Below are 16,628 nucleotides of genomic sequence, written 5' to 3' on the forward strand. Positions count from 1 at the left end.
TTGCCACACGTGAGGTCGTAAAAGTCATTGCACGGCGCTGAAATCGTACCGGACAACTGCACTTTTTTCTGAGATACAAGAAATCTGCCGGGATGAAGATGACGATGCCCAAGCATTTGGTATCATGCAGCCCCAAGTCCGGCATGCTGTGCAGTGCATGTGCTTCTGGCTGCCAATGGCCCGGACGTGTCGGATTTAAAAAAGATCGCGCTCATGCCTGCTCAGCTTCAGAAGCCGCTTCAGCTGGTTCCTTATGGCCCCGATATCGCTTTCAAAATGAGATGCAACTCATACCAGACACCCTGAGAAACACAGTATCCAATCACAAATTCGAGAGACAGGCTTACAGCTTTTCAGTGAAGGAGGGTGCACTGTACATGTATCATCAAGTACTTCGAAGTCACGATCCGAGAGAACCGTGTTACTGTACGGCAGAGCAAAATGAAACCTCCGCTAAAACACTGAATGAGCGGTGCTATGCACAGAGTCAAACTTGGATATGTATAAATTTCCTAATTTCCGAATAAATGATTGAGATAAAACTGAACGCATTTCTGAAAATAGTCTGGAAACTTAGTTCGGCAAACCCTACTTTGCATACAGCATTGTACTGCTCGGCCATGTTGGCAGTTTAGCCACTATGGAAGGTAGCACGTAGCAGCAAACAACGTGTAACACTAAAATTGGAAAAGAGTCTTCACGAAAAGGGAGCGACAAAATAATATTTAAGAGCTAGGCAGCCAGCGCCCAAGACGAGTGTGTATACGCTGCACTGAAACAACCGATCGCCGGGATCTGTGACACTGAGTGCACCGCAGCAAGCCACTGGATGTAACTGAAAGCTCAGCAGCGGCTAGTGTTGAGCAAGGTCACTCACCGGCAGAAGTTGTCCATTGGCTTGACGCCGATGTTCTCGTAGTAGACGCCTGCCTGCTCAAGCCAGTCCAGCACGTCCTGGCGCTGCTCGGGGATACTGAGCTTCATTGGGTGGATGAAGTGCATGGTTGGGTTCCACACTGCACGCGCCTGTCGATAGCGTTCACTGGTGTTGCCCCAGCTGTAGTGACCCTTCTCGCCATCGATGACGTTCGACTCCGGCGATGCCAGCTGCAGTAAGCTGGGAATGGCAAACTCAAAGAAGACCTCACGGAACATGTACGCCAGGAACTTGAAGTCCGGCACGAACCTTGCCGGCACATATCCAACATCAGAAACACCCTTGACAAAACAGTTCACACAGCCCAGGGCATTCTTCATTCGGCGCAGGTACTTCGGTGGGAGACAGTGGTACGCATTGTACGCAGCAAGTCGACCGAAACGCTGGGTCCAATGCCAGGACGGGACCGCAGCAGTTGTGGAGTTGAGGTAATATGGCACAAAGTCCGTGCCCCCTCGCCACACCATGGAGGCGTCAAGGACAGACAGCACTGCATGGTAATTCAGCATAACGTCATCTGCTATCCACATGTACCCATCATAGCCTGGATATTCATGCATTGCCTGCGCAATGGTACGGTGTTGATAGAACCCCTCCTGGACATTGGACTGATGCACTCCCATTGCGCTATCGCCGACGTCGGCATAAAACACGAGTTTGGAGAAGGCTTTTCCGTAGAGCTGCTTGATCAGAGGGATATTGTCGAAATAGGGAAAGTTGAAGATGATAATCAGTAACACACGCTTGCAGCCATTCACAGCACGGTTGTTTGGCTCCCGGAGAGATTGCTGTATGTCAATGCTGCTGCTGCTTGGATACACACAGCCCCAGAGTCGACAGCAACTGATCGTGTGCTGTGCACGCCAGTGCTCTGCGTCTCCATCGTCCAATCCATTCCGCCACGCTGCTGCCACCGCTCTCAGCTGGTGACGCCCGGCGGTGTGCTGCTTAACACATGCACTTACGGCCGCGGCAGGACTCTTGCTCAGAGATTGGTGATTGACGGCACTGAAGCCTCTCCATGCGTCCGCGTATCCATCAGGACACGTTATCTCCGGGTCAATCCACAGTGGAGGCTGGGGCACCACGTCCACGTCCTTAGGCTGACCGTTTGCGTACACTAAGCTATAAATCACAAACGCTGCTATGGCTAGTGGCAAGTAGATTGGTGAGCGAAGACACTTCAGACACAGCCTGGGATTGTAACTTGACAGTAAGCAGCCGATAGTAGCGCGCCAATTGGACGTTTCACGTAGTTCTCTCAGGCCGGCAGCTAACGATCTCACCAAAAGCCTCCAGCTCGAAGCCGAGGCCTTCAGAGCAGCAGTCCACTTGCCTATGTGTCTCTGCATTAGCTGCTATAGGCACTAGTTACCGCACAATGCATGCAACTATAGCGTTCTGGACACCATTCTTAGAAAAGAATCGTCTTGTTTACCATTACTGAACGTCGATATAATTACCCGTACTGAGAGCTCGGTTTAGGTCTAAAGAAGTGTTCTTCTATTGCCACGTAACGGGGTGATATCTCAACCAGGACTAAACTCAAGAATGGTAAATGGGGTGCGGCACGACTTTACAATTTTTATTATCATCAAAGTGAAAATACAAAAGACATTACAGTTTACTTGCCTTCATGATTCACTAATCTGATCACTGTTCCACGGCCACGGCAACGGCATGCTTTGCTACGCACGTAGATCTACGGCGCGGTGCAAAATACAAAAATACACTGTAAAACTGGGGGGGTCTTCTGCAACCACACGAGAGTCGGAGTGCACTAGTGCTAGTCATGCTGGACATACTGTCACCCGCCCGTACCCGCCTTCTGATTTCCTTGATACCAAAACGGTCACTGGGTATTATAATATCAAGAGTACATAACCCCCCTACATAACCCCCCAGAGTGTGCAACGCCTGATCCAGCTCTGCATAGGGTCTTGGTCGAGCGGAATCGGATCTTTGCGTCATAATACCGTACACATCTGAGGGGAACCCGGGGAGTCGCGGGTACTCTAAGAGTCTTGGATCAAAAACAATGGTGCCCTGCCTCGAGACCGGCCTTGCGCTGGTGTGAAGTGTACGCATGACATCAGAAGATCCGATTCCGCTCGACCAAGACCCTACACAGAGCTGGATCGGCGTTGCACACTCTGGGGGGTTATGTACTCTTGATAATATCCCCCATTATTATATTGCATACATGTACAACATAACATGACTGTATTTTTTGAACAGTACAATGTACATGACTTGTAGTCAATATTGGCCTGCTACATACATGTATACAGTAGATCTACTTGTTGGCAAGACTTGCCAATAAGTAGTTACACTAGTACGGGTACTGTAATTTCACAAATTTTCGGTGTACTTTTATTTTCGGTACTTTCGGTGCGTCTGTTTCATACCTAAAATTTCAATACACCGAACAAACACTAACACACATAATCCAATAGGGAATTGCTTCTCTGTACCGAAAATTTCTGTTCGCCTAACCTGGCCTTTTGCCCTCATACCGAAAATATTGAGCACCGAAAATTTCTGAAATTAGAGTACTTGCCACTCCTTTTTTTCAATTTTTTGTAGGACATTCCGAGACAGTGATTGGATGAGACGATACTGATGCAACTCAGCATCATAATTATAATTATAGTATTCCCCACACTACTAGTATAGCACCAGCTAGAACGTGACTGAACACGAGCTTGATAGCATGTCAGTGTTGAAATGCATGCCAGCAACCACTAAAATTATAAATATACAATCGGCACCGCCAGTTATGCAGCCAGCCGCATTCACATAGATATTTTAGTCATCGGCGGCGGCCAACAGAAAAGCAATACGGTAACCGGTAACCGCTGAAACTCACGGGCAGCCAAGGAGGTGACGCGCCTTAGGGAAAGGCAAAAATAACACATTTGGCAGCTCAGAAAATACGATTACATGTACATGTATATACATGCCAGCAGGGAGTTGCACTGTGGGACATGTTCTGAAAGTACAAGCCGCATGGGTTTTTCCGATGACCGTAATTCATTAGCAGCAAAAGCAAGCACATGAGGAATTTCATTCTCGAGAAACTTGAGTCAACCAGATGATATGACCAGGGTGCAAAGAGCAGGTATTACACCCCCCCCCCTCCCTGATTATAGCTGTACATGACTGTACAGGTCAAGTTGTCGGATTGTCCACTTGAATTTCCACCCCCCTGGGCAGCTTGTAGGCTACAAATGATGTCGTAAAGAGGATGTAGCCAATAATCCAAAACACCAGGTGGTAGTTGAGAGGGAACGTCATCTGGTTCGTTGTGCCCCACGCAAATAGAACGCTGGCGAGCGACGGGCCAAAGAACGTTGAAACAGAAATGCCAACTTCCGCTACGGCATTGAGCCTTACTCTGTATTTATTGCTTGACGCATTGTTGACTAGGATAGTGCTGGTGGTACCGGCCAGACTGCGAAAGATGTACATGAAGGCAATGTGCATTACCAGCAGTACCCACACCGCAACCGTCATGAATGCTATACTGGTGATCTTGAAGGACCAGCGCGGGTTGCCGCCGTGCTTGCTGGCTGCCCTCTTGGCACGCACGGGGCACCGCCAGTCGTGCTTGCGAGCATGCCGCGTCAGAACCAGGTCGAACTCAGCCTCCTCAGGATCTATGTTGTCATCTTTGTAGTAAACAACGACGCGATCTTTGCTCTGTTTCTTCGCTGAGTGCTGATGCCAGTGTGTTTGTATTGCACTCGGTGATCGTCTTGCGGCCAAATCTTGGAACCTGTCGCTTACCTCACGCTCAACTAGCTCGTCATGGCCAAGCCCTACCGGCAGAGACTGATCATCAGCCCGTACACGCACCACCGGTAAAGAAACATTGTGTTTGCCTTCGCTGTTTGACTCGTACAGCGGCATGTACCAAGTCGACAGCCACGGCAGTATAATGAGGCTGACACCAAGTAGAAACGCGCTGCAGTAGAATGTGCGGCGCAGGCCGGCCTTGCGCGACAGCGCCGGATAGACGAGCAATTGGACAAGCAGTGACGCAGCACTGCCGGTGGTCACTATCAGACCGAGATGGGCGCTATCCATGCAGAAACCACCTCTTGAAGGCCGCTGTAGCAGGATGAGGGTCACCACAGCCGTACTGGACTGTGTTGCAAGTCCCCACAGCAAGATGGTGTATAGAACAGTGACGTTGGCCGGGTCATTGCGGTATGCCTCGGCATAGTAGTCGAATCCGCTGCGTAACTTCTTCCCCAGCCTGCTGCAAGTGGCTCGGCAACAATCGCAAAACGTCAGTCGTCTACTGGGGTTCATATCCAGTGCCGAGTACTTGGTCTTGAGGACTAATGGTATTTCATCGCCATACGGGCATACACACAGCCGTGCACACAGTCGCTGGTACCATGGCAGCTCAGGTATTGTCCTGCCGGCTGCCAAGCTCTGGGCCAGATAGTCCCGTCGGTCGATACCGAGCAGTTTCACTTCTTCATCGCCACTGCCACCAGCACCGCTGCTTGGAACGCGAGCAGTGCTTGTTTTTGCTGCACTTGGTGTTATGAGTGTCTCCTTGACACAGAGTAGCAAGAATACGAACAGTGTCATGTAGATTGAGATTATGACCAGACAGGGCAGAAGGAACGGCACGTGCCGGAAGAACGCAACGTTCAACGCCCGGTACTTATTGGCCGGTTGAGATAGGAAGCCGGCGACCACTGGACCGATTATACGGCCCAGTGAGCTCCACACGCCGCGGAGCGAGAACAGCCTCGGCCGGTTGTGTCGCCGCGAGCTCTCGCAGAGCAATGTACTGACGATGGCTTGGTTGCCGTAACTCAAACCCCATCCAAAGCGGGCTAGGAGGGCCCACCAGAACGCCTGCGCCACGCCAAACAGAAAGCAGAACAGCGATGCGCTCAGCAGGCTGGCCAGCAGCACTTTCCGCCGGCCAAATCTCTCTGCGGCCAAAGCCAGCCCAGCATTGCCGATCATAGTGCCCAGAAATCCCATCATGATCATCAGGCTGGAGTAGAAACCGATTTCGTGTACGTGTATGTGCAGCAGATACTGTGTCATGAACGGCTCCATAATAGTCAGCATACTGTTGGTCATGTACCGCGCGAACGGGATGGCTGTTATTGGCAGGACCTGCTTCCAGTTGATACCGCTGGTGGCCCGTACAACCTCGTGCACGTCCTCCTCATCGTCGCCGTTTGCTACTGCGGGAGAGGCTGCTGGGGCGGCCATGTTACTTAGCTTGCAAGGCAGTTCAGCATCTAGAGATCACCGGCTCACACGCCCGCTGTGTTTGCTTGGGCATAGTCCCCATGTACCGCCAACTGCCCGGGCCTGATGCAGCACAGCATGCACTGGGAAGGCGAAGGAAAACGTGCTCTGCAACCAAGACTAGACGCTAGGCACGTCCAACACCCCAGGCCTACTTCTATTCCACGTCCGCCTACGTAATCATTAGCCTCTGTAGGACTACGAGTATCCTCACTTGAGGAGAGACATGATACTGAGGGAGCAGAGGGTTCGGCTAAGGAAGAAAAAGACAAGAAACACAGTGCTGGATATTGCTTCTGCAGTTCTGGTGAAACCAGAGCTTCGACATTTACCTAGGCTGTACGCTTGTCGTTCAGAACCCAAATCCATGTGAATTTCACAACTGCACGCTGCGCCCTTTCGCACGCGGAAGATGGTGCGGCAGTCTACTCAGGGAGAACCGCAATCTAGGAAGTGACGGAATGCGGCGTTTATCCAGGGCCAAGTCGGGATGCCTGAAATGTGCAGTGCTGTGACCGCGAGCGCTACGCACTGCACTAGCAGCGGGCAGCGGGCGGAACGCAATGATCGCACGCAAAGCTAAACTAACAGCCATGCCACTGACTGTACATGTACAATGTACCAGTACACAGTGTCAGCAGTAAGCTACACTATACAGACTAATATTATGTGTGCAGCGAGAGCACAGCGTACATTGTATCTAATATTGCATCTATTTGTATCTAATATTGACTGACTCATTGAGTAGACGAGGTCAATAATTATAGGAAATAAAAGACGAGTAACAGCCCGAGGTACAGTACAGGTGAAGCTGGGGTCTTTTACGAAGTTTCTTCCTAGTATGAACTATGAACCACAGAAGTGAAAATTAGATGTATCATGAGAAACCAAAGCACGTGTTCAATCCCTGAAAAAGGGTCAGGCTATATTGAATGCTTATACGTCTTGACATTGTCATTGTATTTGTAGTATTTGACTCCTTAGGTATGGCAACAATCAGTGTGAGTCAATACTGTAAGAGAGTGATAACAAGTATAGCGATGAACACCGGCATCCACGACTGTAACAAGATCATAAGCAGTCAGAATGTGCGATAACAGAGCCCAAAACTGACAGGCCACTGAGACATTCAACGACCTGCCACCTAGCTCCAACACATCTCTTACGCGCAAACCCACTCTTTTGGCAACAGCCTTCCAACTGGCTGGGAAGGTTCGCGGTTAGGTAGGACCGCACTGGAGATATGACTGTTAGAGCTAGGTCTCAGGTCGTTGAGTGTCTCAGTAGCCTGTCAGTTTTGTACTCTGTTATCGCACTTTCTGACTGCTTATTATCTTGTTACAATTATAGTTGTGGATAGTTGCTCCATAACTCGTTCCCATGTGTTTTCTTCTATTTTACACTACTTCTTTGCATTTTTCACTCCAATTTCGAGAGAAAAAATCGCATGATGTGGACAGCACTTGTAAAGTTGTATTTCTTGTGAACAGGTACCTGTCGCACAAACATCCCAGCAGTGGCGAACAATCCAATACAGTCGGAACATGCACAGTTATGTCAGAATTCCGCAGACGATGGCCAAGCACAGGTTCGGAGACCAGTAACGCGAAGCATGACTCGTGCGACGACATCCACCACCGGAGTTGGACTTGAAGTTGAAGCAAGCAGAGACAAATCAATGACGTTGAGGGCAGAAGGTGATACTGAAGAAACCACGGATGAGGAGGGTGAGAGCAGTGCTGGAGAAAATGACATGGACAGCCACTGAGGACGAGGAGGAGCAGACTGAAGGTGAGAGCGAAAGGAAACAGTCAGCAGTATAGAAACACCTGTTGTCCAATAGTCAATGCCGTTCGATGTACATGTATTAGGATTCGTGCTTCACTGTTTTGTGCCATGCTTGTGGGTTTTGTGAATTTAAAAAAAGTATTAGAAGCTATCCGCAAGTACAACCCAGATCTATGCAGTCAAAAGGATGTCACAAAACTTAGACTTTTCACCTAGCATTTGCATACACATCCATTCATACATACATATACACCTACATGGTTGTACACCTACACCCCACATGCTCACTCTATCACATTCATTTCAGGCATCTCTTACATTCCCTTGCTTCTAGTTTTTCATTTCACCCACCCTTGGTATTAGGTCACACCCTTGACACATTCTCAGATCTTTCCATTTCATATTTTACTCTTTTTTCACACCTCAGCTTTATAATTCCATGACACTATCCTTTAGACGCTCATGTATATCTTTACGTTTGTTTCCCTTCCTAGGTTTTGTTGTTGAGACCGCTTTCCCTGATGAGTGTCTCATGAAAATCGATAAGGACATTTTTGTATTTTAAAGGTTCACCATATTCTGTAGCGAGGAAAAGGACATATGGATACGAGTTAAGAGTAACTCTCCACCACTCAGGTAACCAGATACTTATTATACAGTCAGAAAGTGCAAAGACTACAAAACTGACAGAGTACTGAGACATTCGACGTCCTGACACCTAGCTTCAACACATCTCCGTAGCGCTAACCGACAGCCTTCCAACTTGGAAGGTTCAAGGTTATGGAAAGACCAAAGAGGGGAAGGCAAGCGCAATGAAAACGAGCACAAGCTACAGTCCCAACGGAACAAAGAATGTCGATTGTTACTGGACGATGACGAGACCAGTAGGATACTTGACAAAGCGGTCTAACTACAATTCGAAGCAGCTAAGCAGCACACCACCCAACTTGGGTGGGTCTTAAAATCAAAGATAAGTAAAGAAGGGGGAAGCTTTGCGAAAACATCCGAGTTTCAAATTGCACACCTGATGAGCCGACACGAACCATACGACGAAACGTACGTCGTGTTCACCATTATTCTCTTAGTTTTTTCACAATGTCCGCCTCACTAATACCATTCATCGCTATTATCAAGTTATTGCCTCCTCATCGCCTATTCTAATACAGTATTATACTATAAAGAAAGTTAGTACACTGTACGAGGAAATAATGTCAAGTACGCCTAAAGACCGAGGTGAAGCCGAGATCTTTTACGGGGTTAATTAAAAAAATTTCCTGTCTTGACCTACAAGTACGAGTTGTAGTACGAAGTCAACATTCGATTTATCACGACAAACCAAAGCATGTGTTCAATTACTAACCAAAGGAGTCAAACAAAATTAGAAGCAGTCAATATAATTATTATAGCCCTAGGGCATGACATACATTTCTTACATGACACGTGATCGTTGCCGGGGCCATGGCCAATAGACGGTCTTCCCGCCGCGGGCATAATCAGGCCATCAGGACCGTTTGACGTCATTTCGGGAGTTTCAGGACCGTTTGACGTCACTTCGGGTATGTTAGGACCGTTTGACGTCATTTCGAGAATAATTTTTCGATCTTCGATCTTTGACCTTCCCTAATATGTTGCTTCGCGCTGTAAGAAATCAAATCAAGCACGCTCTGTCTGTCATGATGGCTGAATCTTGCCCTTGCCTGCAGCCCTCGGGCCTACGGCCCTTGGGCTGCAGGCTCGGGCAAGATTCAGCCATCATGACCTCCTGAGCGTGCTTGATTACATACGTATGCAGGAGTATTTGACTGCATACATGTACATGCAGGTATAGCCATTATCAATGGGAGTCATTACTCACTGTATGATATGCACAGTCTGTAGTGATAGCTTAGTAATAATTTTAATAGTAATGGATGCCGGTAGTGCTAGGTATACTCCATCCTCTAACCATGGCCATGGACCTGGATAGGATCCAGCGGATAATGCTCCGAAAATGTTCGTATAATGCTAACCATAATGCTCCAAAAACTGCCTTATAATGCTGATTATAATGCTTCAGCAAGGGATATAATGCTCTTGGTTTGGGACAAAAATGGAAGAAAGTCTGCACGTTGTCAAATTTCCAGGAAATTATGCATATCGTCGATCTGCATCTGAAGTTGCCACCTTATCTCTCACGAGCTCCACCACTTCTTAGCACTACAAGACATGATCACTTCTCCATTGATTGCTCTCCATTCCAACTTTGACCTGGGATTTCCCGATATTATCCACTATGAAACTCGTTATGCCGCTCAAACCTCACATAATGCTCGTTTTGTTCTTTTCTGATGCTCGGATAGTCGTATAATGCTGAATATAATGCTGGCATTATCCGCTGGACCCTAGACCTGGACCACGCACAGTAAGCCCTACATCACTGAGTTGGGCAGGGTTGGACATCACCCGGTACCACAAACTCTATACATGTATCAAACTTATATAAGTGATCCTGGGAGTCGAGGGAGAAGTCTTCAAGGTGTTCATGTGACCCTGGTACCTCGTTCTGCCTTACTTGTGATGAAGCTTTGCCCACCGTCATATCGAGTCAAGGCTACATGTATGTGAGATCGTCATCATATGGTTTCAGAGACAATTCAATGAAAGCAATGACATCATCAGTGACATCATCATTCGAAATGACAATGTTGCTGCTCCGCTGGCAGGCAGCAGAAAAGCTCAACTTACTAACGTTATAAGCTGCAGTAAGCCAGGTGTTACTAGCAGCTTTCCTCACCGTGGCAAGCTTGGCACAGCCAGCTAGGCCCGCATCATCAGAGCTATTGTGAGCTGCTGCGGCTGATACTGGCATTGCCGCCGGTGCGTCTTGGCTGTAGTATATGCTGAACTGTCCTGCATTATCATCCAAGTACACTATGCGCAGATAGACCGATCCAGATGTAAGCGCTGTGGACAGGTTGCGATCCAGTTGGAATAGCATCACATTCTTGCCAAACGAGTGGTTGAATGAGCGGGCAAAGCGTCCCCAGAAGTTGCTTCCTTCGGTGCTGTTGGCATTTCCCACCCTCCACCTCCCGTCCGTTGTCTCCACTGGATCCAGTTGGGTGAGGTACATGTTGTAGTTCGTGGGAAGGATTTCCCAGCCAACATCGTTCCAAGCAGTGCGCTGTCGTCCTGACTGGGTTCCCTGTGTGGCGTGATGTGGGTCATCCTGTCGCGCTCCTGCCCAGCTGAACGCCTCTGCAATGGCTTTCATCCTATCCGCGTTGCTTAGTCTGGCCTTGCCAAACGTCTGCTCCGGGAATCGGACCGTGTCGGCAGCATTCAGACCATCGTGCAGATACGCCCAAGCACCCGGGGACTCGTTGGCATGGCGCACGCCGGCATACTTGTTGAAAAACTTCAGCATCGGCCAGATCTGCGTTGGGTAGGCATCCAGCTCCCACTCCATGGCACGCATGCTATCCAGGTTCCAAGTCAAAGACCAGGTAATGGCTGCCCACGCGGTGGCAACCGGGTTCATGTTGCCCTCCATTAAGTGTCTATCCTGAAAGCACACAGCCCGAATATACTGGCCACCAGTGTGCGGCGTATGCATCAAGTGATACATTGTGTCGTTCCACATCAGGCTCAAGCGTTCTCCGGTCTCCTGGTACTGCTTGCATACTTCATGTGCTGCATTTCCAAGGTGCTCGTAGCCCACAATATCAGCCAATTGCTCCGTCAAGCCGGGGATGTCTTCCAGACCGTGTACGTTGAGTGCAAACAGGTCATTCTTCAAGGCAATGGAACGATACTCCTGCACCACTCGGATGGTGTAATTATGCCAGTAACTCAGCCACACATCTCTTGGTATCTCGTACTTGGGATTCTGGGCAGGACCGTGCCATGGTGCTACATCACCAGTGGACCCCAACACAACATCGACACCAGTGAGAGCAGCACCCAGATCACTCGGCAGTGACGCAATGAACAGCCTCACCGTCGACGTCATGTTCATGAAGAAGTGCGTGTAATTGGTGCTGAGATAGTAGGGGAAATCTCGCAAGTCGTTTGCGGTGAAGTTGACGACAACTCTGGGCACTCCATTGTTGTAGAGCCATTGTGGAGCTGCTGCGCCTGTTTCGATAGTGTAGTACACCAGTTTTCCCGCAGCAACTGCCGCCTTTATGTCGACCAGGAATTGGGTAAAATTGTAAGCAGCATATTCAGGCTGAATGTCGGTCCATTCATACTTCAAATGAACGGTCCTTGCGTAGGGGCATGACAGGTTGCCGACTCCCTCTTGCATGATCCCGGACACCACGCTGCTGCTCCGCTTGTCCCGTTGGAAGACTGCACGCTCCTCACCACCATCCGCCACTCCGGACGCGGACGCACACCCACAAGAAGCCAAGAGGAAGCACAGCCACGCAGTGCTGCGGCCCAACATTTCCACCGTGTCACGAGCGGACGACAGTCACTCTCACACGTTCGTAGGTCGACAATCTCAACCAGCTCCGTAACCGGTGTAGATCTACGTGGTGTGGTAAAATAATTCTATTTCAGGTAGTAGTGACCCTTCCTAAATACTTGTCTGTGGAATTACCTGGCTGGGTACTGCATGATCACCTAAAAAGAAGTGAGACCAAGCGGACGTGCAAACTTCGACAAGGGAGATACTACTACAATTGTAGTCTAGCACTGCAGTGCAGAACATTGTTTCAGGCTAAATCTTCTGCTACTGCCGTAGAGGTCTACTGACTGACTAGCGTCAAACCAATCCAAGATCGCGTGATCATGGTGATCGATCTGTAGACTACTAAGTACTACTAGTAGGGTGTTCGGTGCCTCGAACCCAGGCGCATTTTGAGTGGAAACAGTTTTGTACGGGGTCCGTGGCACAATCGTACATCACTGTGCTTCTTGCCTTGGCAAGGTAAAATTTTAGCAGCTCAGGACGAGTTTGTTTCTTTGTTGGAAAGAGGAGATGTCTCTGCTGTTGAGACCGTAAGTCCCGTTTCCACACGACGAATTTTAGCAATGTTACGCCCTGCGCAACTTCAGGGTATCGATTTCGACCTGTTCTGGGCCGGTCGCAACGCCGGCGACTATTCCATCGTCTTCAGCGTCGAAAAACTACGCAGTGTGTGAAATTTGGAGGCTGTACGATGCTGTCTTCTTGTTCTATGAGCGATCGATTTGCGCCAGGATACCAAATGTATGGAGTACATGTACATGTACATGGAGTTGATGGACTTGGCTGTAGTGCTGTTTATTTGTAGTTTCGCTGAGCTACCACATCAGATAAACCTCTGGTCGCTGTATCTGGAGAGTGGAGAAAGCCATTGTGCAGACAAATTGGTCAAGAGCAGATTTCCTGCCAATACTGCGTTCAATATGCAGCTGAAAATCTGCACAGAATTGACACTCAGAGTCAGAGGATTTGCAAAATTGCAGCGCGCTAACGCAGTGCAGCTACGCAATGCCGTATGCACCGTGTCTTGAGTACATTGTCATCCACATAGCATGGGCAATGTAGGACCAGTGTATTTGTCGACTTTATAATTTACATCCAAATTACGCTTGCACAATCATCCGATAAATGAACTGTCTGTTGGTTGTGCGAATCGTATGAATGAATTACATGTGACGTGCGACACCAATTGCCCCGAAGTGCTGCACGCGCCGTATATGACTGGGAGCAAGTTGTCCTTCTAAAGCTGATGATTAGCAGGACTGCTGCTGCCTTGGCCTGGCTGAAGCTTACATCGTGTTGAAATGGTGCAGCATACCTGTTAATTGGCTGCATGCATCCGGTCCCGCGGCGCAACATGCCCGGGTGCGGGTGCCGTCTCGGCTGAGTGCGTATGTTATTTTCTTGGATGCTTCATCTACATGGGGTAGATAACTGTAATCTCCTCCTGGTGATGTGTCTTTGTAGTACCCGTATTCCAATTAGCTTCAGCCTGTGAAGGGTTACATCTTTCGCATCTATTTCGACTAATTTGTACGCGTTGCTATGGTGGTTGCTATGGGCGTAATTTGAATTTGGCTAATTGGAATACCAAAAAAATTGGTCAAGTGATGGAAGCTCTCTATTGGCTATCATCTGTGGAAATTTGAAAGACCCTGAACGAAATTGATTTTCACCTTGTTCTAGTTGGTTTTGAATTTCCCGGTTTTGTGCCACTGGCCTGCATCAAAACTGTTCCAGAAAAAGTGCCAACAAGCGCACTTCAAACGATCATAACTCTTGAACGTCTGGTCGGATTTAGACAAACCTCATATATTTCCCGGCTAGTTTATCCTACTCTTTCCAATGAGACTAAAATCGAGGAGATTGGAGCAACTTTCAAAATCGTCCGAACACCCTACTACTAGTAGACTAAAGAGTCCATAATACCTGGGCAACGCCGGACTCAGAGTCACTCTGAAGACTGAAGTGAAGACTGAATTCTTGATGCCAAAAAAGTAGCAGCTAACAAGCGGTGTTTCAGACTTTTTGGTGAGATGTTTGCCGCTATGCACTACATGTATACACTTTTTTTTTTTTTTTTTTTTTTTAATTTCGGCCAGTCGGCTACATGTACTATCATTAATTTTCGTCTTGGGGGTTAGACAAGGGGAAGTAGCCATGTAGGGGCGTTAGCCCGCCTTTCGGGAGAAGTAGACTAAGGGCGCGTTCGAATTGTCACTCTTTAACTTTTCGAGGAGTTTCGCTTTTCTGAAGAGGTGGCCTTATTTTGGCTCTTCAGAAAAACGAAACTCCTCGAAACTCCACAACCTCATCCGATGGGAGAGGTGGAATAGCTACATCAGTACATGTACAATGCACGTCGAGATGGTCGATCTGATCTGACGTCATTATTGCCATGACAATTCCATTGAAAAACTCTAAAATGATGGAAACCGTTCTATTGAGTATTGGGACTTCAACTAATCTCTTTGAAAAATCTGTTCGAACAGTTGATGAAGACAATTCGAACGCCCCCCCCCCCCCCCCCAAGAGGACTAATTTTCCACCGCAAAGCGATTCTGCAGTGCAGTGCGATAGGGAGAGGTGCCAGGACCAGGAGGAGACACAGATCTGGTGACGGTCATCCCCAGTCAGCTCAAGCAGTCCATGGCATTTATCTTCTTCAAGACTCTTTATCTTGGCAGTACACCCATCTCTTTCACACTCTGTAAATAACGGAGACTCCCTCGATTTAGGCTAAGGCCTGTGGAGAATCCATATACTAGTATACAACTACAACTACACCTACAGGACTGTTACTACACAATGACTGTTACTACTGTATTCCTTCAGTCTCCGCAAGCAGCACAAGAACAGCACTGAGCTAGCTATCCAAGCATGCCTGGAAGTAACTAGTTGAACGAGTGTCTCCTGATGATTTCACAGAGCAAGAGTAACTCGGAGTAGAGACGAATTCCACTGGACTTTGTGTGTGAAGCAATAGTTGAAAGAGAGACAGGAAGACTATGCGATGCCCTGGAGTATCTCGGATCAGGCTACAAGTACAACAACATCAGCAAGAAGTGCAACCTTTGCCTCGCCGAGGGGTTCCGGGTCATAATCGCAGATAGAAGCACATACCTCAACGAGGGAAGCGAGCTCATCTCGAAATGCATGCAGCGTATATATATAGCCACCAAATTCATTTTTCAAAATACCTCCATTACAGTCATTATAATGTACATGTACATGTAATGCTATTATATAGTAAAGAAAAAACCAACTGGCTAACATCCTCATGTTATTTCTATAACTTAGAACCTTCCAAGTAATTAGTTGGACGGCTGTTGGAGTGCGCATGTGCTAGAGCTGTTAGCCAGTTAGTTGTAGAACGTCAGTACCGTCGGTCAGTGTCCTGCAATGTTATCCCATGAGCTGATTGTTTAGTAACTGGTGGTGTTAGTGGACATTATAGCGTAACTTATAGTTTCTTGGCCCTTTTTCTTTATTATAAATTTATCCTTGGCTCTCCATCCGAATCCATACGTGTAAATGTGTATGTTTAAACATGTTTTTGGTTGACAGCATGTAACAATAATGCCATGTGTATGTTTCCATCAGTCACACTAGCTAAGGATCTAGCTTTCAGTACCGTGCAACGAGAGAGAGAGAGAGAGAGAGAGAGAGAGAGAGAGAGAGAGAGAGAGAGAGAGAGAGAGAGAGAGAGAGAGAGAGAGAGAGAGAGAGAGAGAGAGGGAGAGAGAGGGAGAGAGAGGGAGAGAGTGAGAGAGAGTGAGAGAGAGTGAGAGAGAGAGAGAGAGTGAGAGAGAGTGAGAGAGGGAGAGAGAGTGAGAGAGAGGAGAGAGAGTGAGAGAGAGTGAGAGAGAGTGAGAGAGAGTGAGAGAGAGTGAGAGAGAGTGAGAGAGAGTGAGAGAGAGTGAGAGAGAGTGAGAGAGAGTGAGAGAGAGTGAGAGAGAGTGAGAGAGAGTGAGAGAGAGTGAGAGAGAGTGAGAGAGAGTGAGAGAGAGTGAGAGAGAGTGAGAGAGAGTGAGAGAGAGTGAGAGAGAGTGAGAGAGAGTGAGAGAGAGTGAGAGAGAGTGAGAGAGAGTGAGAGAGAGTGAGAGAGAGTGAGAGAGAGTGAGAGAGAGTGAGAGAGAGTGAGAGAGAGTGAGAGAGAGTGAG

General features: G+C 48.2%; 1 protein-coding gene across 1 annotated transcript; it reads right to left on the reverse strand.

The window, feature by feature from the left end:
- Nucleotides 1–9,801: 9,801 nt before the first annotated feature.
- LOC135808702 (uncharacterized) lies at nucleotides 9,802–12,692 on the reverse strand. The gene is made up of 2 exons (XM_065321924.1): nucleotides 10,399–12,692; nucleotides 9,802–9,969 (listed from the first exon to the last, which is right to left on the reverse strand). Exon 1 carries the CDS (start codon nucleotides 12,438–12,440, stop codon nucleotides 10,602–10,604), a length of 1,839 nt encoding a protein of 612 aa, XP_065177996.1. The 5' UTR covers nucleotides 12,441–12,692; the 3' UTR covers nucleotides 9,802–9,969; nucleotides 10,399–10,601.
- Nucleotides 12,693–16,628: the final 3,936 nt, after the last annotated feature.

The sequence above is a fragment of the Sycon ciliatum genome, chromosome 2 (assembly GCF_964019385.1).
Source record: "Sycon ciliatum chromosome 2, ocSycCili1.1, whole genome shotgun sequence".
Classification (NCBI taxonomy): Eukaryota; Metazoa; Porifera; class Calcarea; order Leucosolenida; family Sycettidae; genus Sycon; species Sycon ciliatum.

Coding starts and splice junctions, on each gene's coding strand:
- LOC135808702 (XM_065321924.1), bottom strand. CDS start 12,440: ATGTTGGGCCGCAGCACTGCGTGGCTGTGCTTCCTCTTGGCTTCTTGT.